This window comes from Corylus avellana, chromosome ca9 (genome assembly GCF_901000735.1).
Source record: "Corylus avellana chromosome ca9, CavTom2PMs-1.0".
NCBI classification, from domain to species: Eukaryota; Viridiplantae; Streptophyta; class Magnoliopsida; order Fagales; family Betulaceae; genus Corylus; species Corylus avellana.
Window position 1 is genome coordinate 13115125 of NC_081549.1, and position 25087 is coordinate 13140211.

Consider the following 25087-nt stretch of genomic DNA (forward strand, 5'->3'; position numbering starts at 1 on the left):
TATGTGATATTTCAGAGAAAGATTGATCACTTGTTTGGTCAATTTCTTACTCTTTATCTGTATTTTTATTTTCGTTTTGAATTTGTTGTCAGAGAGCCCACCATTTTTTTTAGTGTTTTGAATCATCCTTGTAACTCTTTTCCAATTTGATTAGAAAGAAAAGAAAAAAGAAAAGAAAAAAAAATCCTTATTTGGTAGTTGAATTAGAATATATATCCTAAAAAGTTGGATCTGAAAAGATAACATAGAAACACAAGGATATAGTTTGTAGTTCTTCACCCAAATAATTAGGGTGCACTTTGTAGGTATATATATATAGTAACTATATACAACAAATAAGTGAGCCAACAACTTTAGGCAATTCTGATTTTACACGTAACATATTTATTAACTTCCATGGTAGAAAAGAAGGCCACCTTTTCAAGGTAAGGAGAGAAAGTTAATCAGGTTAGCATAACGATGCTTTGATTGGGATTTCAGAGTAATTACCTGCTTGAATTACTAGCAATTTAGACCGGTAACGTGAAAAATTCTATATGAGATTTACGTATTCAAATAAATTATAAATTACCTGCCACCTACCCAAACAAGTACATTTAATATAGGATTTCTCACGTTACCTAATCAAATTGCCAGCACTCACACAAGAAATTACTCACCTTTTAGACTTTGGAAGGAGCTCCCATGAAGTTGGAGAAGACCAAGAGCCCTGGCTACCCTCAGGAACAGAAAGCAGATGTAGATGGTGAGAAGCCCAGCTCCAAGAAACCTATCAAGCCTCATATTCCTCTTTGGCAATACCACAAGAGCCCAAAGCAAGCCTGCCATCAGAAACCCTATAGTCTCATACAGTGAAGGGTCTGCAGGAATCTCAAAAGAAGATGGATATTCAGACCATGATGAGCAAACAAACGACAACCCCAAACCCATCAAAACATTGAACATGGGACCAGCATAGCATCCAGATACAGCTATCTGAGTCCCATCTGCCCCACCATTGAGTGCCATGGCAATATTTGCTATCAAATCTCCAAGAGAATTGCCCCAAGCAAGAACAGTAAGGCCAAGAACAGAGGGATTTATCCCAATTATATGCCCAAGAGAAACCAATAAAGAAACCAATTCCTCTGCAATTATATATGTCCATGTGACACTCATCAAAAACCCTCCTGCCAGCCATGGGAGCAAGCATTTGTTTGGTGGGGTAGATTTCTTGGTGGTCACGTAAGCAAGATTCCCCAAAACTATCCCTATCAACCCTGCTGTCATGTATATCGCCAGGCTGGTCCTCGTGCCCACGTTTTCCCTCTGTGTGTTTGAAAGGGCCGCCATCAGAAGCGGTGCCAAAGTTACAGAAATTACTGCATATGGCTTACACCATCCCTCCTCACTAACAACAGGAATTGTCAATCTTCTAGGCAAGTAAAGAGGCAGCTCCAATACATGTAAAATCTTCCCCAAATTTTTCAGAAAGATTGGAATTTGTTCTTGCTGATGATCTTCAAGGCTGGTAATTTTCTCCATTGGTTTCTCATCATCAACGTAAGCTAGTAATGGTATGGCAATCTGATCACTGATGTTTTCATGATCAGCATCACTATGCTGCACAATCTCTTCATTTCTACTGAAGAAATGTGCGGAGGATACAACACAAACATAAATCAAGTAGATAGAAGTAAAACAAACGGCACCCCACAAGCTGATTTTTCCTATAGATATTATCAAGACAAGAGAAAAAAGAGAGAAGAGGAAGAAGATGACATCTCTAATAAAGCTAGGCTTGTCGACTGAAATCTGTTGAGGGCTAATGAAAATACTTAGAAGCCCGACAACAATACTAGACACAAAAAAGGCACCCCCCAAGACACTATTGAGGCCGACAGCCCCATTGCCTGATCTTGTGAAGGAGACAATAGAAGCAAACACATCAGGGGCACCATTTCCTAGAGAAAGAAGGGTGACTCCTGCTATGGTGGGAGAGAGCTTCAGGATCTTTGACAAGCTTTCCAAAGAAGAACAGAAGTAGTTTGCAGCTGTATTTCCCAACAGATAGAACAAAACAGCAAGGCATAGAAAAAGCACAACATGACCCAGAAGAGGAAAATCACCAAAATTGCAGTAAAAGATTTGGAGATAATCTATGTACCCTTTTGGCCTACAGCTGAGATGTGTTTTCACATAGAAGCACTTGTACTTAACATCATCATACTTTTGGAGGCCGGTGCAGCCATTTGTGGTGATATCACTGAGAAGCCGAGGATGGTGGGAGATGATGTTTGTTGAGGAAAAGAGATGGATTTTGAGAAAGAGAGAGAGGAGGAAGAGGAAGGATATGTTGAGGAAAAGAGAGAGTTTCTTGGATTTAATTATGGAATTGAAAATTGCCATTTACAGGAGCTTGTTGTGTGAAGGAGGTGTTGAAGAGTGAAGATACTAATAATAAACGAAGTTCATGATTTTTGAGGAACTTCTGGCGGGGAAAGAGTTGTCCTTTGGTCGAGTGCTTGGGAGGATAGACTCTACTTGAAGAAACAAAGTCTTCGACAAACGCAGGGAATGTATAAAGTAAGGACAGATATTTCCTTCCTTCAAAATGGTCGGTTGGAGTAAATCCTTCTAATCCGCGTCTAAAAAGCCTTTTGTGTTCGTTAACGCGGTAGAATATATATATATTTTTTTAAGAAGTAATGTTATTTAGTAAACCGATGAGAATGGTAAGATTATAATATTAGAATATGAATTTAAATTAAAAAAAAAAATTAATTTTAAACTGAATAGTTATATATCAGTAATCATTTACTTATATAACTTACAATTTTTTTTAAAAAAATAATTATTATAATTATGAAATATATAATTTGAAATAATTTTAAAAGTTTCTATTGTATAACTCATAAAAAAAAAAAAAAAAAAAAAAAGAGGTGCATGACTTTTAAAGTTGAAAATGTAATAATGAATCTTTCATTTTATTTATTTATTTATTTGGCTTAGTTTGTTAGGAAAAGCAATAAACGACAGAAAAAGATCAACCACATATGAATTCTCTATACGACAAAAGAAAGCGTGGGAGAGAAAAAGAAACCGTATCTAAGAATGTTTCTTACAAAAATAAAAATAATAATAAAAATAAATAAAAGACTTCAAAGAATGTGATGCTCCTAAAACAGCTAAAAATAATAATTATAATAAAGCAAATATATATATGTCACATCATTTTCAATGAGGGACGGAAATGATGTCTACCAGAATTTTTCACGACTAAAGCCCGCCACCACTTCTTATATTAAAAACTTTTACGTACAACTAGAATTATGTAACATGATTTAATAAAGTTATAATCTACTTACTTGACGTGACACTAATTTCATAATTTTCAGTATTACATTTTTTCTTACCCAAACCTTTCACGTCCATATCAAGATCCGTGTCGCACATCTAGTGCCACGTGGCAGTAAGTAGATTTGTGTTGGCTCTAATAACAATTTTTATGACCTTAATTTAAGGGTGATTAAAATGGTTATTTTATTTGTGTGTGATTATAGTAATAATTGTCTGTTGGAAACCAATGACAGAAATGTTCTAAACGGTAGAAATCGTGAGTGCTAGCTTAACCCAGTGACATTAATACATTAATAGAACTTAAAATGAATATGGTAAATTATATCAAATTAGAAGTTCGAATGGTAAAATTAAAAATTTTTGAACTTTGAAGGGGGTCATGTCAAAACGAGTAGAAGTTACGAAATATAACACTCAAAATAAATAAAGGTTACAAGAAATTAGAAAATTGGGAATAATAGAATAGCATATTAAATTAAAAATAGGGCTTGGTATACTTAGACAGAGCACGGTGAAGCTCGTAGGCATTGGACCAAAAAGGAGCAAAAAATCTAAGTCATAACTCAAAGAATTTCAAAGTTGGAATATTTCCTATGCCATTCTCCACACATAATAGAGGTATTTTACGATTAAAATACCTTAAGATAATATGTTATCTTCATAGATAACATTAGAAGTAGAGATTATAATTTAAACATTAAAGATAAGTATATTATTAGAGTAGTTTATTCTACTTGGTTTTTTATTTTCTCTATGCATTGTAATTGTCTATTTAAAGACATTAAGCTCATTAACAAATTAAGCAGAATTAATCCAAAACCTTGTATTTGAAAAGGAGTTTTAGGTTTCCTCAAAATGTAAAAGGTCTATGTTCCCTCAAAATCTAAGGTCTAGGTTCCTTTAGAACATAAATTCTATCCCGTTACGTGTTACGTGTTTTCAAAAATGGACCCGGCTTAGGTGCGGTAGTTCAAAACTACCGCACCATGCTGTAGCCCAAAACGACCCCAGTTTTGAGCAATAAAAAAAAAAAAAAATTTAAGTAATAATATAAAATTAATTAAATATTAAAAAATTAATAATTAAAAAACTAAAACTAATAAAAAAAAAAAACTCATCATCTCCATCTTCTTGTTGCTCCTCTTCTTTTTCTCCGGCTCGTTCATTTCTTTTCTTTTCTCCTTTGCTTTCTCTGAGAGGAAATTGGGTTTTGGGGGTGGCCGGACCACCCCCTCGGCCACCCCATACTGGCCAAAGGGGGAGCGAGCCGGCTTTGTTACACTTTGCGCTACATAAACAAAAATGTACAGAAAAACCCACTAATCAGAAACCCAAATCCAGCCAAGAACAGCAATCAAAAATCAAAATTTTTCTGCAATTTCTCTCACAGCTCCGTCTCTCTCTCTACCCTCTGTTTCTCTAAAAATCTCGCCTTCTCTCCCTCTCGTGCTCTCCGTCTTTGGGTCTCTCTCTCGTCAACTCTCTCTCTCTCCCTCTCAAAGAAAGCAAAGGAGAAAAGAAAAGAAATGAACCAGCTGGAGAAGAAGAAGAGGAACAACAAGAAGATGGAGACGATGAGTTTTTTTTTATTTTTTTAATTATTAAATTTTTAATATTTAATTAATTTTATATTATTACTTTAAAATATTATTTTTTTATTGTCCAAAACGACCCTAAACTGGGTCGTTTTTGGCTACAGCATGGTGCGGTAGTTTTGAACTACCGCACCTAAGCCGGATCCTTCAAAAATCATTCACGTAACATTTGGTATTAGAGCAGCCAGGTTGGTTGTTTTCTACAACAATCAACGATCCATGGAGGATTCACGCTTGATCGACTTGAGCAACGGTTTTCTAGTCTCATGACTATGTTTGAAGGCTTTATCAAGAAATTAATTGAGCAAATTGATGAGCGGATGAAAATGATGGAGAAAAATATCGACAGCCTTCTCTCAAAGAAGGAGTTTGATGTACAAAAAAATGAAATCGTCGTTCAGCCATTCCATCACATTGAAGCCCCAATTCCACAACTCAATCTCACTGCCACCTAATTCCGCCACAATCCAATCGCACCAACGGTCGTCATACTGTCCAGCACCGTTCAGCCACCCCAACCTAAGGTGCCATCACTTCGATCCAAAAATCATAGTGGCGGTGATCCATCAACCACCGCGCCTTACACCAACGAGCCATCGTTCATACGAGACGAAAGAAAATATAAAATATCTTAAATTTCTCCCAAAGGTTGTAGATGTCATGTGTGTAGATGTGGAAACAATTGGTGTTGTTGTGGCTTACAATACAGCCATTGATATAAATCCACGCTTGGAACGACCGCCTAGGAAGCTTATGAGAAGCCCAAAGAGTTTTTGTGGTTGAGGAACACACAGCCAAAGAATAAAGAACAAAGAAGGCAATAGACTTCTTGATGCATCAAACCATGTGGGCCAACCCAGTTGAAGAAGAAAAAATATGTATTTCCATAGCTTGCCTTATTGTTGAGCTATTTTGGTGGAACACATGTTAAAGAACATGTACTAGCCTTGCACATAGCTGGCTCCTATGGCTAAATTATCCCAAGGTGCAACCAATGATGTGATCAAGACTTCAAAATTTTCAAGTTCAAATCAACTTTAAGATGTTTTCAAATTTGTAGGACCTTGAGGACAAGGTTCATTTTAAGGGGAATGGAATGTTAGGGGTCTAATAATAGAAGTATTTTTGGATTAAAATACCTTAGGATAATATGTTATCTTTATAGATAATATTAGAAGTAGGGATTAGAATTTAAATATTAAAGATAAGTATTATCATTATAGTAGTTTATTCTAGGGGAAAATGTAGTTTACCCCCCTGAAGTTTTAGGGGTTTTTCAATTTTAACCCCAAAGTTCAAAAATTGGCAATCTACCCCCCTGAAGTTTCAAAAATTAGCAATTTAAACATTCCATTTAATTTTTCCGTCAAAATAGACAGAAATCTATGAAATTACATCATTGCCCTTAGGCTTTTTTAAAAAAATTTCCGTCTAATTTAACGAAAAAATTAAACTGAAGGTTTAAATTGCCAATTTTTGAAACTTCAGGGGGTAGATTGCCAATTTTTGAACTTTGGGGTTAAAATTGAAAAACCCCTGAAACTTCAGGAGGGTAAATTGTATTTTTCCCTTTATTCTACTTAGTCTTTTATTTCCACTATGCATTGTAATTGTCTACTTAAAGACATTAAGCTCATTAATAAATTAAGCATAATTAATCCCAAACCTTGTGTTTGAAAAAGGGTTTTAAGTTTTCTCAAAATCTAAAAGATCTAAGTTCCCTTAGAATTTAAAGTCTAAGTTCCTTAGAACCTAAATTCTATCCCCGTTATATGTTACGTGTTTACAAAAGTCATTCACGTAACAACACGGTGAAGCTCGTAGGCATTGGACCAAAAATGATCAAAAAATCTAAGTCATAACTCAAAGAATTTCAAAGATGGAGTATTTCCTATGTCTTTCTCCACACATAAGTGGAAATTCACATGCAAGAAAAAGGACGGCTGTGATCAACTCAACAATAATCTCATTCTATGATAGTTGTCCTTCGAACAAAATCAATGTTTCCACATGTCGACTAGTGTGTGGGTTAGGTGAGAAATGGCGCGTATTAATTTATCAATAGTAATCTTTTTCGAACGAGATTAAGGGTCCATTTGAGAATGCAGTTTCAATAAGTGCGATTTTAAAAAATTATGTTTTTGAAATCACTAGTTTTTAAAATCGCAAAGGTTTTTGGTCAAATATATTAAACAGAATCAAATATTTGTTATGCGAAATCGTGATTTTGATTTAAATTCGTGCTTTTTCAAATAAGAACCTTCAAGCATGCTTATAGAAATCACAATTTTTTATTTTTTATTTTTTTGTTATTTTAGATTAAGTGCTTTTTAAATCGCAATACCAAACGCCTTATGTTTTACAATATCTTTTAAAAACACAGATTATTCTTGAAAAATCGTAATCCCAAGCACACCCTAAAATTCATTTGAATAAGATCAAACAATGTGTATGAGCTAAGATCTATTTAAACATCCAAAATGAATGGAAAAATTCATGATTTTCTCCCTTAGCCTATTAGAGTCGAAAGAGAGTTTAAAGGGTGAGTTTTTGAGTGATTTTGAGAGAAAAAAAGTTGCAAGAGAAGAAAAAGCTTGAAGAGAAACTCAAAGAGATAAGATTCTAGATTTGAATAAATTACACTTGTTATTGTTATCTACGTTATTTCGAAATTAAAGAAAAATTGTACATTTTAATAATCAGTTAAGGCAAGATTATGGGGACAACATATTGCATTTTAAGTTAAAAAATCATGTTCATAAAAGTGTGCAATATAATATTCATAAATTAGTTTATAGTCCATAACCGTTCTCACATGGCCTACTTGTACTCTTAACCCTCTTAGAGTATCTCCAGCAGTATTAAGTATTTTATCTAATGAAAAAGTACAACTCTTTACTTTAGCTATTACTTTTTTAACTACATACTCCAACATATTCTCTATTCCATTAGCTACTTGCTTTAAAATATTATTTCTCATTCTTTTTTTATTATATTATTGCCAACACTTAATTAAAGGGAAAACAATCACATATATATAAATCATTCATAAAAACAAAAATAAACACATATGAGGAAAATTCATCTCACATGTAGGTACTAATTAGTAAAATTAATAACAAAAATAAATATATGCAGTATAACTAATCATTCTTAAGATTTGCCATACAATTGCCACAAGTATTCCACTAGGTCGGATTGCAGCTAAGAATGAATTTGATGGTCTCTAATGCTCAAATGCCTTTGAATGAACTCAACAAATCCAGGGGTATGCTCATGAGAAACTTGTACAAGAGGAGTTTCATTGGCTTGTTCATATTCAAAGTCAAAAGCATCATCAGTATTTCGCTCGTTTTCAATGATCATGTTATGCATTATTATGCACGCTTTCATTATGTATTTGAGCGTTTCAGGGCTCCAACCACGTGCAGGTCCACGAATGATTGCGAATCGTGCTTGAAGCACTCCAAATGCACGTTCCACGTCCTTTCTTATTGACTCTTGAGCAGCAGCAAATTGTTTGGCCTTTTTCCCTTGGGGACAAGAAGTTGTCTTTACAAATGTCGACCGCTGCGGACATATACTATCAGCAAGATAGTATCCTATTGTGTAGTTATGACCATTGATTGAGTAATTAGTTGGAGGAGCAGGCCCTTAAGCGAGCTCAGAAAACACAGATGATCGTTCTAATACATTAATGTCATTATGAGAACCCGGTAACCCAAAAAACGCATGCCATATCCATAGATCTTGTGAGGCTACTACTTCCAAAATCGTTGTAGGTTCATGAAAATGACCAGAAAACATACATTTCCATGCAGTTGGACAATTTTTCCATTTCCAGTGCATGCAATCAATGCTCCCCAACATTCCTGGAAAACCACGTCTTTCGCCAACTTCTAACAATCTAGCAACATCATCGACATTTGGAGACCTTAAATAATTGTTGGAATAAATTGAAACCACCGCTCTAACAAATCTTTCTAGAGATTCAATTGCGGTGGCTTCTCCAATCCGCACGTACTCATCCACATAGTCAGCTGGTACTCCATAAGCGAGCATTCTAAATGCGGTGGTCATCTCTTGAAGACAAGATAAACCTTGAGTTCCAGCACAATATCTTGTTTGGATAAAGTATGTATCATAATCTTCTACCGCAGAGAGAATATGAAGAAAAAGAGGACGATGAATCCGAAACCTTCTTCTAAATACTTTTGGAGGATATACTGGTGAATCAGCAAAATAATATAGAAAAAGCCTTTGGTGGCCTTGCAGTGAATCACGATAAATGAAGGTACGTCCTAGAACAGAACCACGACGTAAAATGGATCCTCCCTCTCTATTGAAATGTTTACATGCCCAAACAATTGTAGTAAGTAGTTCCAACTCATTATTAGAGTCCGAGTCTTCAAGGAGCATTTTTTTTACAGGATCGACAGCCATTGTGTTTTCTCGACAGACTTTTGTATACAATGAAATCTATTCCCTCTTGAACAATCAGCAATAAATGTTTTCTACATTCAATTTTTTCATCCAATTGCATTCAATTTTTTCATTTAGTCATGTTACATTCAAGAAAAAAGATGCAGTACGCCATTACAGAGAAAAGATGCAGTATGCCAATCTAATAGAAGATAGAATATAGAAGATAGAACACTAATCTATTATTAGAAGATAGAACAATAATCCAACTGCAATAGAAGATAGATGATAGAACACTAATCTATTACTAGAAGATAAAACAATAATCCATTACTTTAAACAAATAGGAAACTATTATGGCTAGTGCAGTAAACAATAATCCAACTCTTACAAAATAGTAAATAAAAAAAGCAAAGCCAATCCAGCCATAACTCGAGCATATTTTACTTCATCCTTCGACTTTCAAGGATTTCCATTTGTCGGATACGAATATACGCCCTTTGGAATTCAGACAAGTCACTTGTATCCGTGAGCATAATTTTGTCCTCCTCAACTCGAAACTTACTTTGCTCAAGCCGAATCTTTTCTTCTTCAAGTTGAATCCTCTCATCCTCTCGAGCACTTGTTCTTTCTATAAGTTGCAGTTTCCTCTCAGCCGTTATCATAGCTTTTTCGTTCATCTGAGTTAGTAACCCCACTACAAAATGATCAACACTATCTTTTTTCTTTTGATTATTTAATTTCTCTTTTGCGGCTTTCCTACCTAAGGGTCTCTCCAAATCTACAAAGTTACTAGTGGATGTATTATCTTCCCCTAATTCTACTAGAGCTTGAGTAGAAGACGAGGATGTTTTATCAAATGATCTTTTTCTTGCTTTGTCATTGCTACTACTCCATTTTGGACATTTCTTCAATTTATCCCAACAATGTTCAAAAGCAAATGGAGTTTTATGTAGTTTTCGATGAAGCTCTTTCGCACGAGCAATCTGCAAAATTATGAAATAGGAACATAGTTATACCCCTATCATTATTGGTGGAGTGATGCGTTCATACAACAATAAATAGAAATTATACCTTGTCTTGCTGAGTCAAACCACTTTGATTCAATGACTCAACTTGAGCTAAGCATCCAATAAACTTATTTATGCCATTTTGTATTGCTCCCCAACGATTAACTAGAGATATCTCACTCTGGCATCGTAGTTCTCACAAATTCTATTCCAATATGTCTTCTTTGATTGCTCATTTCCATGCACTGGATCCGTATTAGTATTTATCCACGATTCCATAAGTTGAATATCTTCTTCAATACTAAAGTTCCCACGTCGTGGTTTCTTAACATTGGATCCAATCTCAACTTGTGGTTCATACATTTGAACATTTGGATAAGAAGAACCCATCGATTCATTATAATTCTGACTTAAAAGATCGATGTAAGATGTATTTCCTTGCTCTTGAGAATCCATTTCAACAAAACTGAAAAAGAAAAAAAAGATAAGAACCAACCCAGCCTCTTCAAGAAAGCTTTGCTTGGTAGGTGCTGCCTATTCACTATCAAGATTAGTTATTGAAATTTAGGAATATTAAGATTCAATTGATTTAAAAAGACATAATAGTGGGGATGCCAACTATACCATCTTGTATTGATGCACTCAATGATCCAAACAAAAATAATTTAACAGAATCAATCCTCTCTTTTCCAATTCTAACCATTATTTCAATCAATATTCTTTCTTCATCAATGTCTTTAAAAAAGGTTCATGTTAAATAAAGAGCAAGGAAGAATTCAAGAAGAATTCAAAATTCTTTCAATCAATATTCTTTCTTTATCAATATCTTTCTTCATCAACGATTCTACAAGATGTATTTCAACAAAGGAGCAGAGGAGTGTGACCAAACAAATCAAGAAGGATGATTCAACAAATAGATCTGGTTGAAGATACACACTGTTCATTGATGAAATTCGTCAATCAAGAAAAATGGGGTTGAGCAATATTACATTCCAAGGTAATCGAAAGGGAAAAAACAGAGAGAGAAAAGCTCACCTTTGTAGGTGGCTGGGCTGTCCTGTAACGGCGAAAATGGAGAGAGAGAGAGAGCAGGAGAAGAACGGCCGTGGCTCGTCGAAAACCAAGGATGAATGGCGATTAGTCCGTAGCGGGTGTGCGGTGGTCAAAGGTAGTCTGCTGAAACTCTTTTGGGAAGGGGAAGGGGAGAAATAGACACAGAGGAAGAAGAAAAGGGTTTGGGAAAAGGAGGAGATCGAATACCCAAAACAAACAAAAAGCAATATTGAAAATAATATTTATTATTGGAAAATAGTATTAAATAATATTATATTCAATCTAATGTGCTATAGTGAATAGCTTCAAATTGCTATTCATTGTAGCAGTTAAGGTAGAATAGCTAATATGAAGCTATTCTGTTGGAGCAAAAAAAAGGGAAAAAATAGCTAAATGCAGCTAATATCTCCCTTTTAGTTACACTACTCGAGATGCTCTTTTAATGAGGTTTGCGCATCCATGTAAGGAACTCTAGTACAACACCAATGTCTCAATGAGGTACAATGCCTTGCCACCTATAATGGTCCAACTTAGTCTAACCCCAAGTGATCCACACCACTAATGTGTTGTAGGGTGAGACTACCATTTGTGGATGGCTGTGGTAATCACTTTGTGCAATTGATCCAAGGAAAACTAAAATCTACTAGTTTAGGTTATAGGGTCAAATCTATGTGCTAGTGTCTACATACCCGAGATTCTACACTTCGTTTTTCCCATGGTGGTACAAACAGACAACAATTTATAAATAAAAAATTAAGAAATATAGTTTAGTTCATGCAAAACAATTAATATCAATGTAATTTGTAAAGCGTCAGGCTCACAACATAATTATGAAAGGCATGAGTATTAAAATGCACAATTTGTAGATAAAATAGTCATGTTTAATGACAAATCATTTTTGGCGCTTCCATGGGCTATTACTTTCCTCAAATACTTTGATCTAACCTCGGATATATCAAAAAGGTAAAAACTTTTTGTTTATGCAAGTTATACGCTAATATTAGTCAAGATATTAAGCAAAACCCTATTCCTAGACTTTTTGGGCACAATGATCGATTGCTTTTCAGGGACTATTCAATCATTATTGACCGTTCGATCTTTATGCCACAACATATGTTTTTCCCTAATTTATTAGACCAAAACCTGATCTACTACTTACCCAAGGCCCCAAATGGTCATAACACTCCTAAAAGGTACCATGCAATAGGCATAAACATTTATTCTAATACCTAAAAAAAAAAAAAAAATTAGGGTTAAGTACACTCTAATTGTAACGCCCCGTAAAAATCAATTAACTGGTAATTGACTCCATGGTTCGTCTCCCAACCTTATCCTTCACAGGATAAGACTTAGAGATCATAACATCTCATAAACGATAGAATACAGCGAAAGACTTTAACTATAGGAATAAGAAAGTAATAACTAAATGCCACAATCAAGATAACCAAAGTAAAGATAATCATATCATAGATAGATCTCATAAATGTACTTGTCAAAAACCGATTATCAAATATATTACAAGCCATAAGATAATTGTCTGAACATAGGATAGCAAATTAAGGCCTAGTCTTAAGTAAAGCCAACATAATGACGATCTCGATCATCTTCGCCCGTATGGTTCCTCCATCGTCCCACATGGACTTTAGCCATATTGTGTCCATGTCCTGAAAAATGACCTGGATCAGGTCCTGGCAACCACCACTAATCTATCTAAAGGCATCTTCCTCTACGCTAGCTAAATTGCATAATTATACATAATAGAGGGAAAAAAAATAAAAGGGGTAAGTCTAAAGACTTAATGAGTAATAATGCGCACAATACCCATGCCATTTAGTGATGAACTCTGTTTGGTAAAGTATGCAACATTTTAGGTATGACAGTTAACCATAGATACAATATAGATATAGTACATGATATAATCATGAGAATCAGTGATAGTTCAACAGTATGGTCTACCCGAGATATTAATCCTTCTCAGCATGGTTGGCTCTGTCCCAAGGGGCCTGTAATGCAATACCGGTGCCCCAGATATTATATGCCACCGTCCATAACACTAGTAGCCAGACTGAGTTCGACCTTCGATGGCCCACGCTACTAATGATGTACGTCCTAAAAAGACCTCCTATTAAGGCTGCACCGGTCATGAAACAACTATTGGATTCAAGGCCCATATAACACACACATTTGACCATAAAGTTAACATGTATAGTAAGCCCACGGCTGTTATCCGGCACGTACCTGTATACCATGTCATACGATGCAATTAGTTTTATCCGTATTTTACATGTATGCTTTTACAAGTCTCATCGTCATTATCTTGTTAAAGGCACATTTTCACAAATGATATAGTTCATGATGCAGCAAAATGTATTTCATGAGAGTTGTAAATATGCATGTTTGGTACACAAAATAGTCGTGCAATGCAAGAAAAGAAATGGTGTGCATTATGTGAGTTAGTACTCACCCAGGTCGTACAAATCCTCAGAAAAGTCCTCCAAGGGATCCGAGTTCTCCAAATCTATGAAAAACCTAACATTAGTCCTAAGTCCACACTAAAACAAACCTAAGACATAAAAACATGAGCTATAGAATGTCGGGCCAAGACAGCACTCCCTGGGACGTCTCTAGGGGAGCGCTCGGCCCCTAGGGTGAGCGTACGGTCAAAGAGATTTAGACAAAACCTCATTTGGTTCAATGTCCTCCTAAGCCTCCTCAACTGGTCTTAAGTCTTCAAAAAGAGTCTTTAATACCTCCTAACCCGAAACAACACCTTCTAAAGAAACACGTCTAACGAAAAGGAAATGCTAAACCAAGCTTAAGTCAAGATCAAAGACAACAACCTAACTAGAAACTCAAACCAACAACTAAGTTAACTAGAAAAGCACTTAAACAGTATAACAACTAAGTAAGGAACAAGCTAGGCCTAGAAGATTATCTCATTGAAGCGAAACCTTCAAGAAATCTCTCATTCTCCTTCAAGAACTCTCACAACTCACAAAAAACTCAAGTAGCAATTCTAGAGGGCAACATAGGCTAAATGAGGGTTAAGGGTTGTGTAGGGGTGGGGGATTTATAGCTGGAAAAAGTTGAAAGCTCTGCTGGAGCAGTTCTGAAATGGGGTGAGCGCTCGCCTACTGTAGATTGAGCGCTCGTGTACTGTGTACGCTTGGGCAAAAACCATCGGTCAACAAAAATTTAATGAGCGCTTGGCTGGTCCCTACACGAGCGCTCGTGTATCGTAGTCAGGCGAGCGCTCTTGTGGTGCCCCATGCGAGCGTTCAACCAGAAAATTAAAAATTCCCAAAATTCCCTTCCAGCTATTTCTGGTGACCCAAAGTGCAATTAGCCCTCTAACCAAGCTGTCTTAAGCCCAGTTAATTATTTTGGGTTACTACAGTAATTATGATTTATGGATGCTAGAGTGGGTTCTCATTTGGTAAAGTGTAAGACCTTTGAGTTTTTAAGAATTTATTATTGCACCAAACGTTCAACAGAGGTACCAAATGTTCGATGCCTGTAGTGCTGAAGAATCATCTTATACATGGTAACCAAATGGAAATACTTAGGATAATGAGTATGGGATCAAATACAGAGTCAATGTTAGAGAATAGTTTCTAAAAGACGAGAAAAAAAATTGGAAACATCATCTTAAGAGGAAAATTTTATATTTTTGAATCCCAAGAAGACACTCAAAAATAGTGAAATGGATACCATGAAATTTTTCTCGAAAAGTGCTTTCTGGAATGGGGTCACACGCGCAATTCCTAGACCCGTAGCGAAAGTTATGGCTGTTTTACTAAACAATGCGCAATCGGTCAAACTGCTAAAAAGTCAACTATGAACATTCGCTGAAAGTACCGAACGTTCATTGAGAGTGTGTCAAAAAGGTACAAACAAGATTTTCAAGCATAAGTCCAAAAGTACACCGAGCGTTCGGTGGGGGATCATCCGAATGTTCGTTGACCAGTTTTTGGACCACTGGATATTGACCAAAAGCTCAACATAAGCTGTGCATAGTACCCAAACATTCACACATAAGTATCGAACGTTCGATGACGTGCTAAAATGTCATAGCAACGCCCACAGCTTTTCCAGCCTTATAAATACCCCTCCCCACTCGACCATTGAGCCTCAATATGCCCTTGTTGCCCTCTATAACCTATGCTTGAGTGATTTTGTGAGTTGTGAGAGTTCTCGAAGGAGAATGAGAGATTTTGCTTCAAGAAGGTAATCTCCTAAGCTTACCTTGTTCCTTACTTGGTTATTATGTTGTTTAAGTGCTTTTCATAGTTAGCTTAGTTGGTAGTTTTGAGCTTCTAGTTATGTTATTGCCCTTAATCTTGGTTTAAGCTCGGGTTAGCATTTCATTCTTGTTGGACGTATTTTATTCTGCATGAAGATGTTATTTTGGGCTACGACTATATTAGGAACTTTGTTGTGTCCTTAGAACTTGCTTAAGAGTGATTAGAAGCATGTTTGGTTTGAAATGAGTTTTTTGCCCAGCAGAGAACGTTCGCACCTTCCAGCCAAACGTTTGGCCTCAAGTCCAAAAGTTCATCCAATTTGACAGAATGTTCGCTAGCCAAGCATAACCTTTATTTTGGGTATTTTCAGTCTATGACTCGTTTTAGCTCTGGTGTAGAACTAATGATAGGTCTTTTCTCAGTATTCGAAATTGTAGAGCCTCAAGAGAATTTTATGTAGGAGCCTTACGACCCGGGTGAGTACAAACTCACATGAATACTTGTTCTTACTTTTCCCGCATTGCACGACTATTTTATATATATCAAACATGCATATTTACAACTCTCATGAAATACAACTCTCTTTTGTGAAAACGTATGTTGATTAACAAGACAGACAAGGTTAATTGCATCATATGACATGGCACACCAGTATATGCGGGATAATGGTCATGGACTTACTATACAGGTTAACTCTATGGTCAAATGTGTGTGTGTTTATATGGGTCTTGGATCCAATGGTTATTCATGACCGACGCAGCCATGTTTGATTAGTTGGTCACTACAGGATAGACATCATTAGTAGTATGAGCCACCCGAGGTCGGACTCGATTAGGCTGCTAGTGATGGACAGTAGCGTACAATATCCAGTGCACTGCTATTGTATTAAAGGTCCCTCGAGACAGTGTCAACCTTACCGAGAATAGTTAATGATAAGCGTTGAATGTTGCATATTCAAGCCCTTCAACTCACATATGTTAGTTCCTTAGCATGGTTATTTGATGGGGAAACTTCACTGAAGACCCCTGAACTTCCACCTGTTTTAAAATACCCCCTTAAACTTCGAAAATCTCTCAATTTAGTCCCCTGAACTTTCAATTACTCTCAATTTAGACCCATCCGTCTAAATCAATCGTTAACCTCAAACAGAAAACAAAAAACGTGACCTGTACATGACTTTTTTCGCCTAAACTGCCCATTATACCCTTATACTAACTAAGTTAAATGTCCAGACTACCCTCTTCCAAACCTACAACACCCACCCAGCCCAAAACGACGTTGTTTTGGGTATTAAAAAAAAAAACAAAACAAAACAAAATATTTAAAAAAAAATAAAAAATAAAAAATAAAAAATAAAAAATAAAAAATAAAAAGAAGAAAATCAGGGTGGCTGGAGCCACCCCCATGGCTGGCCTTGGGGTGGAGGAACCACCCCCATGGCCAAGGGCGCGGTCTAGCCACCCCCAAAAAGCAAAAAAAAATTGCAAACAGAATGGGTTTTGGCTGAAACCACCCCTAGGCCCTTGGAGGTGGTCCGGCCACCCCCAAAAGCCCAAATCCATTACCCGTTTCCAAAATTTTTTTTTGACCACCCCCCGGGCCCTGGGTGGTTTCTGGCCACTAAATAGTAGGGTGTCGAACCACCCCTAAAGCATTTGGTCACGACCAAAAGCCCAAACCCATTCCCGCTTTAAATTTGTTTGGCCTTTGGGCGCCCACCCCATTGGCCATGGGTGGTTCCTCTACCTCCGTGAGCCATGGGTGGTTCTTTATCTCTGGCCAAGGGTGGTCCACGCACCCATTTGGCGGGTCGGAGATTTTCTTTCTTCGCCTTTTTTTTTATATATATATATTGCCTTTTCTTTTCCTTAAAAAAAAAAATAAAATAAAAATTAATGCCCAAAACGACGTCGTTTTGGGCTGGGTGGGTGTTATAGTTGTGGTGCCCAAAACGGTGTAGTTAGTAAGGGTGAGAGAGTATGAGGGTATAATGGGTAGTTCAGACAGAAAAAGTCACGTGCAGGTCACGTTTTTCATTTTCCGTTTGAGGTTAAAGATTGATTTAGACGGAGAGGACCAAATTGAGAGCAATTGAAAGTTCAGAGGACTAAATTGAGAGATTTTGAAGTTTATGGGGGGTATTTCAAAACGGGTGAAAGTTCAAGGGTCGTCAGTGAAGTTTCCCCTTATTTGTTTGATTTTATGTTGTTTTAGTGTTTTTAGGTGTTTAATAAAGATACAAGAAATATCATTGATTTTGGGCTTAAAACGCACTTTGAGAAGCTACTAGCAGCATTAGGATCAAGCCCACAGTAGAAGAGCTCAAGCGCACATGCGCTCGAGCGCACAAGAAGAAGAGCTCAAGTGCACATGCACTCGAGTGCATATCAACCAGGGCTTGAGCGCACCTACACTCAAGCGCCCCAACAGCTAAGCTCGAGCGCACTCCCCTTGGGCTCGAGCGCACGTGGCCTTCTAGAATGTGGCAGAAGCCCAATTCCACCTTGGACAAAGATGTTAGTCTCCCACTCCTAGTGGGAATAGGGTTCCGTCTCCCAGATTTTTGGGATTTACAAGGTTTTTAAGGTTCTCCTACTCCCTATAAATAGGCATTAAACTTCAAGAGAAAGTGTGCTTAATTTTATATAGAAAATATCTTCTTGGAGACTTGGAGAGTTGAAGAGAAAAGGACATAGTAGGAGGCCATCCTAGCACCAGGAGGAGCAACTAATTCTGTAATAGGGCGTTGATGTAGTCCTTTCCAAGTAACAATGGTTTAATTGTATTTTAATTTGGGTTTTTTAATATGCGTGATGGTTGTACAACTGTGAGAATTGATCTTAATGTTTATATTCAATCATTATGAAAATTTTCTCTTGTCTTATAAAGTCTTTTATATTGATTGAACTCAATTCTTCCTATTCTCTGTGATTATATGAATAATTGTTATATAATGGTTTTAACTAACATATGATCAATAGGATTTGATAAGCCATGCCTAGGAAAGACGAATTATACTACACCCTAGTTTAGTGTAATTTAGGTGGATAGTTCGTACCAACCGAAGATGGGTTATGCTTATCGCTTGATTGTGTAAAGCATATTAAGGAATTAGATAATCCATACCTGGGAAAGACAGATCGTACCGCATTTTAGTGGTTAGGTGGTCGGTCCGTGCCAACTAAAGATAGATTATACTTATTTCTTAATAATGGTATTTTCTAGACTATTCGAGTAAGACGACCCCTATATCATACACAGTATTAATTTTCCTTACTAATTTATGATTAACCATTGTTATGTGATTAGTGATGAAATTAACCCCCTATTCTATCTCTCATCACTACTATCTTTTCTTTGACTTTTATGCATTTACTTTTCAAACAAAAACAAAACAATCTCCTTTAAATTAAGTTAGATTTAATCTTGACAAACTTGATAACAACATCCATGCAGTCCTTGAGGTTCGACACCCTCTATATAGCCCTATCCCACAAGGATTCGTTCTATTGTGAGTGGTAATTTTATTATTGATATTTTTGTACACAAAAAGACCACATCAGGTAATATCTCGGCTAGAGCATTCAGTTACAGCATATATATATTGCATTCATGATAAACTGTCATTGTGTTTTATAAACAACTGAGTTCACCAATTAATGACATGTACATCATGTGCATTTATACTCACTAAGTCGTTAGACTTATCCTTGTATTATTTTCCTCTTTTTTTCCATACGTATATTTGTACTGTTATAGATAATTTAGCAAAAAATGGATATTGCGAAACATTTGGTTACTGTGGAGGACTTGATCCGGGTGATCCTTGAGAACTTATTGCGAGATTAGGCAATTGCTCATGGTAACTAGTAATTTTGGGTAATGCTGTAGACTTACAAATTTTGATGCATGCTTGTATATTAAGGTATAGCATTAATCTCTTGTAACGATGATATGTATAGTATTTCAACTACTATGATGATATGTGATAGATGCTTTAGTTGTAATAATTAATGTTGATAGATGATTACTGTTGATAGATTCTTAATTTTTTTCGCTACTTAGTATCCTTTTTTTGAAGAGTAGATATCCCTTAAGCTTGTTTCTCGTGGGATAAGACTAGGAGATGAACTGTGAAGTTAATTCCTAGTTAACTAATTTCTATGGCGTTACATTTATAAACAACCAAAGTGACACATAATTTAAAAACTCCGAAGGTCCTAACTTTCTTCCCATAGTCACATTTCCCTTGGTAAACAGCCAAGGAAATGCTCTAAGGTGTTGAAAAGTAGGTGATTTAACAATGCCTGAGGTTTAAAATAAAGTTGGTCCTTAAAGTTCACATATTTCATCCAAAAATCAAGATTGTCTACTTAAAAGACCTAGCTTTTAACCAACATTGAGAAAAGACAACAAGTATACAAACTTTAACCCAGAAGATAACACATAAATTAAGGCTAGGTTAAGCTTTATACTTCAAAAGTGAGAGCTTTCCAAGCCCTAAGAGCACAACTCTCAAGGGAGGCCCTTCTCTCTTTCTCTTTAGGGTCTCGTATGGAAATTGGGACAAAATGGGGATTTTGGGTTCATCCTAGCCCTTTAAATAGACCCTCTTCCATGTGTTTGTATTGAATTGACCAAATCTCATTTATATGCAGACCGCTATAGTTCAAACGTTAAAAAAATGATCGATCGTTGTGTATAGATATGTATTGTTCGATCATTTTAAATCAACGATCGATGGTTGTGATGCAAATCCTAAAGGCAAGTATTTTGAAAATCCTAATTTATCACATCTTCAAATTCGGCATTTGAACACCTTAAAACTTGTTTTGGCATTTTTTATAAGATCTCTAGTTATCAACTACTCGCCAATTTAAAGACCATATTATTATCACGGACTTGAACTGGTAATTTGTAAAAGATTTGTCACATATTTAAATGGGGTATTACATTGCATATTTAGAAATTAATAAGACTTTTGCTCAAGCAACATGAATCCAAATAAATCTAGAATCCACCAGAAAGTAAAAAGAACGTACTCTTAAAAGTTTCCAATTTAGATTAACGAAGAATATTAATAGTAATAGAAAAATCCAAAAATTCAAGGCCTTTTATGGCTACATTGATAAAACCAAAACCTAGAAGTAGAAAAATGCCAAAACAAGTTAAGATTAGCAAAAGTCGTGTGACACAAGAAATCCCTCTAAGCCTTTTTACTCTTGGATTTTTCCATGTAGTCTAGTGGTACCTATTCTACCGCAAGGTGAGCACGAACAACGTGCATATAATCTAACAATATATAAACTCCCAGATGTGACGTGCTTATTGGGTAGATTGTAGTCATTTATGTACCGTGAAGGGGTGAATTTACTATTAAGTCCCACAAATCCAATGATAAATTTACAAAGAGAAATAATTTACGTATGTTAATATTTTTCTCATCTTTTCTCCATCTCATCTTACAAATTTTATAAATCAACCATTAGATTTGTGAATTTATGTGGACCCCACACAAATTCAATGGTGAATTCGTCCATTCATTATGGAGGTAGTTGAAAAATGAATGAATTCTATGATTTCTTGTTTGCAAAAAGGATGATTGAGAAATTGTTGAGATAATGATGTGTAAATGAGATGATTTAAAAATTGATGAGAAAATGATGTGTAGATTAAGGTATTGTTGCATATTCTTCTTATTTCCTCCTCTTTTTATTAGCCTTTTATACCTTTTTTTTTTTTTCTCACCTACCAAAGGTTACACTTTTTTCTAATTTTTGCTTTCTTTCTAATTACCAGAGGTTACACTTATTGTTGTAGTCTAGTATATTAAGGTACTGTAGTAGATTCTTCTGTATAGTGTTTCTCTTAGTTTTTTACAAATTTTGTTCTCTTTAATTAGTATGATGTTTGAATTTTTATTTATATAATACGAAAAATTAAAACTTTTGATAATTTTGTAAGAATTCTCAATGAATGTGACCCTTTCTACCATTTTGGAGATTCTAGAACTTTATATTATCTACTATTATTATTTTATTAGTCAGACCACTCCAAGAGAAAAAAATAATAATAATAATAATAAATAAATAAATAAATAAATCTAACTCTCCCACTGCTTAAAGACCCACTAAAATCAAATACTCAACAACCACCTTTAATTAAATGGTTCGGAGTTCAATTTTTTGAATTGAAATATTATTGTCATTCATAAGAAAAGATGATAATTAACCATTAACCACCATGATTCAACAAATTTAAGAAACCACTAATCTCGCATATATGGCTGCTAGCCTGCTAGCGTGAGAGTACTTCATAAGTTTTTTATTTTTTATTTTTTTTAAAAGTGAAAATATATTTTTAGCCCACCGAACTATCACTTATTTTACAATTATGTCTCCAAACTTTAAAAAGTGACATTGAGGCTCCCACATACTACCACAGACGTAGTGTCAAAGTAGACACTTTTGCATTTTTCTCTCTAAAATACCTTTGAAGTTATTAATAAATAAAATTAAAAAATATGTAAATATAACAATTTAAAAAAAAAAAAAAAAAAAAAAAAATTAAGAAGGCTAATATGAACCGGAAAAAGTTTTCATCCAAATTGGGTTGGAGAAATTTCCTTCAACTTAGTTTATAAAAGTGACATGCGTCCATTTTTTTAGTAACATGTAAGATGCACATAAGTTTTTAATAAAATGTATTCCAACTTTGTCTCCGCTATTAAAAAAAAATATGTGCATCTCATATATTCAAGGGACACATGTTACTTTTATAGATTAGGTTGAAGGAAATTCCTCCAACTCAGTTTTGAGGAAAACTTTATCCACATGAACCCGGTCACCCATTTTTGGTTGTTTTATAATAAATTTAAAATGGTAGTTTATTTTTTTTCAAATGGTAGTTTTATAATAAATTTAAGGGTATTTGGAGAAAAAAAAAATGCAGAAGTACTTCTGCATTTTTTGACACGCGATGGTAACATGGGAAGCCCTATATTTAATTTTTAATGTTTGAAGGTGTAAGTGAAAAATGTGATAGTTCAAAGGACTAATTACTAATTATATCTTCCAAAAAAAAAATCACAAGCTAATCCACAAAGGTACGTAATGAAATATTGCATGCATGCAAGCGCCAAATATGAGTTGCTTGGGAAGTTATCAAATATGAGTACAATTATATGCAACACATCAAAATGTACAAACATTTTTTGTACAAGAGAGAGGAAAAAAAAAACAAAAAACAAAAAACAAAAACAAAAACAAAAGAAAGGTTATCCAACTTTGAAGTAAAGTGATGCTTTTAACAAAAACAAAGGTTATAGCAATGCAAGGGGAACAAATATCACATCATTAATTTGTAAGGAAAGGTTTCAGTAGAGCTTACGCTATCATATAAAACAGGAGAAAGAGAATTGAATAGAGACAGAGTGATCAAAAGGAGAAAACCAGTGCTGAGGTTGTCCAACTTTTACGAAATCATTCCATTTAGGGTGCATGCACTTTAATTCTGTTTCATTACACTTTGAAGGGCCTACAAAATCAAATCATTCTATTTTTTTGGCGCTGAGCAATTAATAGACCTCTAACTATTATCATATGATCATATATATGCTAGCTGCTCATGATCTTCACTGTATTACTGATTGCAATTCTCGAACCTTCATATTTATATATATATAATGTACCTTTAATAACTACATCCAACGAAGCTTCCTTCCAGCAACAAGCTAAAAGGCCAAAGATATATATATATATATATCACTAATAATTACCAACAAAAGATACATATATAATCACACATTCCAACTGCCTAAGCACAATTTGTTGAGTACTTAAGCTGATCATATGATTCATACTCTTAATTAGTCAATTCTGAGCATTAATGCTTCATGGCGTGTTGCAATCTGAAAGTACGATCTACCTTAACCATTTCCTTCTTTTTTTTTTTCTTTTTTTTTTTCAATGATAATGATGTTAAAATACTAATTAAATGATTAAATTTATTTTTTTCTATTCGTTTTCGCTTTTAGGATAAATGATGATTAACATGGTATCGGAGTTATAAGTCCCAAGTAAAATCACATTTTGAATCTCACTGATTAAAGAGTTAACGCTCGAGGAAAATCTTAAAAAGTATTGATAAAATTTCTATCAATCTCTTCTTCTTCTTTTTTTTTTTTAATAGTATTAAAGTATTAATTAAATGATTAAATTTACTATTTTCTATCAACTTTAACTTTTATGATAAGTGATATTTTAACATGGTATCAAAATTAAAAGTCCTAAGTTCAAAATCTTATTTACCTTCAATTTAATTAAATATTTCACGTATTAAACTTCACTTACTAAGGAGTCCACACGTAAAAAAAAAAAAAAAATTAAAGTATTAATTAAATTATTTAATTTACTCTTTTCTATAATCTTAAACTTTTAATAAAACTGTAATTTAACAAATGGAACATACCATTTCACAAAAACTAATACAAACACATTCTAGTTTGTTAGCCTTTATTTCTTTCTTAATTAGTGCAATGTGCTAAAATTCCCGAAATGCTAAAAACAAGGCACTTAAACGATTTCCATTTTCCATATATATATATGTAATGCAAATATTTGACCTAACCCTTTTAACGATTTCCATTTGTTGGATTTGACACCTTCATGATTTTGTTTCTTACTTTTTTTTTTTCCCCATTTCTTATTCATAGAAAGTCTACGATTACTCCATCTGAAGCTTCATCTTTACTTATCAATCACCAGCACCTATGTTCTTGCCAGTGTTTGGTAGGTGGGATATGAAAAAGTGGAGGGATTCAAGAAGGATCTTACTTTACCCCTTGTTAATTGGTATGAGAAAATAAGAGAAGGGAAATAAACATTTGTACAACTTGACTTAACCCGGGTCTCATCGTTTTCGCAATCATCTTTTAAAGTTTGAAAACTTTTAATTTAGTATATCAAATGACATCCCTCTCATTAGAGTTTAGTGTTAAATTAGAAGACAAAGGGTTTGGAGTTAAAAAAAAAAAAAAATAGTATTTTAGAAAATTTTAGAGCCTCCGTTAAGATTTTAAAAAAAAATCAGTGACATTACAAACTTTTTAAAGTTTGATACACTAAATTAAAAAAATTAAAATTAAAAATTAAAAAAAAAAATTAAAAGAAATTTAGAAAATAATTATAAAAGCAATAAAAGTTCAGACGAGTTAAATGAACCTTAATTACTATTATATTCTTTTCAATGAAAATCATTAGGTCATAATTAATTAAAAGAAGTATGTGCAAATTTGTAAGACAATTTTACCCTTTTTCCCCTCCTATTTTTCTCTCAAAATCATTTCAATTTGCAGGTGGTGAAAAATGTGGCCACGGGAGGATCCTCATCTCCCCCTCTTATGTACATGCCTGTCCCTAGGGGT

General features: G+C 34.8%; 3 protein-coding genes across 3 annotated transcripts; all 3 read right to left on the reverse strand.

The window, feature by feature from the left end:
• Window positions 1-261: 261 nt before the first annotated feature.
• LOC132162000 (cation/calcium exchanger 1) lies at window positions 262-2550 on the reverse strand. Its single transcript, XM_059572240.1, has one exon. It carries the CDS (start codon window positions 2386-2388, stop codon window positions 652-654), a length of 1737 nt encoding a protein of 578 aa, XP_059428223.1. The 5' UTR covers window positions 2389-2550; the 3' UTR covers window positions 262-651.
• Window positions 2551-8138: 5588 nt separating this feature from the next.
• Window positions 8139-9377, reverse strand: LOC132162321 (uncharacterized). The gene is made up of 2 exons (XM_059572568.1): window positions 8804-9377; window positions 8139-8590 (listed from the first exon to the last, which is right to left on the reverse strand). The coding sequence occupies exons 1-2, from the start codon at window positions 9375-9377 to the stop codon at window positions 8139-8141; spliced, it is 1026 nt and encodes a 341-aa protein (XP_059428551.1).
• Window positions 9378-9799: 422 nt separating this feature from the next.
• Window positions 9800-10822, reverse strand: LOC132162322 (uncharacterized). Its single transcript, XM_059572569.1, has 2 exons — window positions 10547-10822; window positions 9800-10342 (listed from the first exon to the last, which is right to left on the reverse strand). Exons 1-2 carry the CDS (start codon window positions 10820-10822, stop codon window positions 9800-9802), a joined length of 819 nt encoding a protein of 272 aa, XP_059428552.1.
• Between the last annotated feature and the right edge of the window lie 14265 nt (window positions 10823-25087).

Bases quoted from the DNA above. Each gene is read 5' to 3' on its own strand.
- LOC132162000 (XM_059572240.1), bottom strand. From the start codon at position 2,388: ATGGCAATTTTCAATTCCATAATTAAATCCAAGAAACTCTCTCTTTTC.
- LOC132162321 (XM_059572568.1), bottom strand. From the start codon at position 9,377: ATGGCTGTCGATCCTGTAAAAAAAATGCTCCTTGAAGACTCGGACTCT. The intron at 8,591-8,803 runs TGTTGGGGAGCA...CTGAGCTCGCTT, and splicing joins AAGACGTGGTTTTCCAGGAA to AAGGGCCTGCTCCTCCAACT.
- LOC132162322 (XM_059572569.1), bottom strand. From the start codon at position 10,822: ATGGATTCTCAAGAGCAAGGAAATACATCTTACATCGATCTTTTAAGT. The intron at 10,343-10,546 runs GTGAGATATCTC...ATAATTTTGCAG, and splicing joins GTGAGAACTACGATGCCAGA to ATTGCTCGTGCGAAAGAGCT.